Below are 1,041 nucleotides of genomic sequence, written 5' to 3' on the forward strand. Positions count from 1 at the left end.
CAACCTCAAACTTCTGGGCTCAATGGATCCTCCTGCCTCAGCCTTCCAAAGTGCTAAGATTACAGGCATGAGCCTCTGCACCTGGCCAGTGCATTTTGCTATAAAAGCAAGAATATACAAAATTACAAATTGGTTTTGTTTGCATTAAACCTTGGCGAAGGTTCCCTAGAAGTCATCCTACTGACTATAAGCATCTTGAATGTCCTCTCTCTTTCAGGGTAAAGACCCGAAAGCCATCATTAGCATCAAGGACTTGAATGCCACCTTCCAGACAGAGAAGATAGGGCACCCCCACGGGCTGCAGATCACCTACAGGAAAGAGGGACACACCAGGAACCTGTTCGTGTACCATGAAAATGGGAAGGTGAACTGACTGGAGAGCCACCTCAGCCCCCATCCTGGCACCCCGGGAATCGGCAGGCCCAGCGCTCTACCTCCCTCGCTCATTTGGTGATGTGCTCAGCTGCCTCTTGAGATTTGCTGCTGCTGTTTGCCTTAAGCTATTGTTACTTCCTGGCCTGAGACAGAGGCGCGAGGAAGGTAGAACGAGAGCAGGGAGAAGAATTTGGCCAGTGCTGTGGGTATATCTGGTTAGCGCACAGCCACCAGTGGGCATCCAGTTAGCAGAAGCTACTGTGCCCAAGAATGGCAAACAAGATAGGGCCGGAGATCCCAAGTATGAGGGGAGGAGTCAATAGATGATCAGGTGGCAGTGCACTTGAGGACCTTGCTTCTCAATGTGTGTGCCTGGGACAATAGCACTGGGATCACCTGGAAGCTTGTTAGAATTAGAGTCTCAGAAAGCCAGGCAAAGTGGCTTCTACTTGTAATCCTAGCAACTCTGGGAGGCCGAGGTGGGTGGATTGCTTGAGCTCAGGAGTTTGAGACCAGTCTGAGCAAGAGAGAGACCTCATCTCTACCAATAATAGAAAAATTAGCCAGGTATCATGGCAGGCACCTGTCGTCCCAGCTACTTGGGAAGCTGAGGCAGAAGGATCACTTCAGCCTAAGAGTTTGAGGTTGCTGTGAGCTATGATAATG

General features: G+C 50.2%; 1 protein-coding gene across 3 annotated transcripts in view; it reads left to right on the top strand.

Moving 5' to 3' along the window:
• Nucleotides 1–1,041, top strand: part of ADAP2 (ArfGAP with dual PH domains 2) — a 21,424-nt gene that overhangs the window by 9,883 nt on the left and 10,500 nt on the right. For all 3 annotated transcript variants that reach the window (XR_002775089.1, XM_003797177.3, XM_023517527.1), the window contains exon 6: nt 218–364. Coding sequence is in view for 2 of the 3 variants with exons in the window: in XM_003797177.3 (XP_003797225.1) it covers nt 218–364 (147 nt within the window). In the remaining variant the exon portion in view is untranslated. The remainder of the gene's footprint in view (nt 1–217; nt 365–1,041) is intronic.

The sequence above is a fragment of the Otolemur garnettii genome, unplaced genomic scaffold, assembly GCF_000181295.1.
Source record: "Otolemur garnettii isolate 467f Iridium unplaced genomic scaffold, OtoGar3 scaffold00112, whole genome shotgun sequence".
Taxonomy (NCBI): domain Eukaryota; kingdom Metazoa; phylum Chordata; class Mammalia; order Primates; family Galagidae; genus Otolemur; species Otolemur garnettii.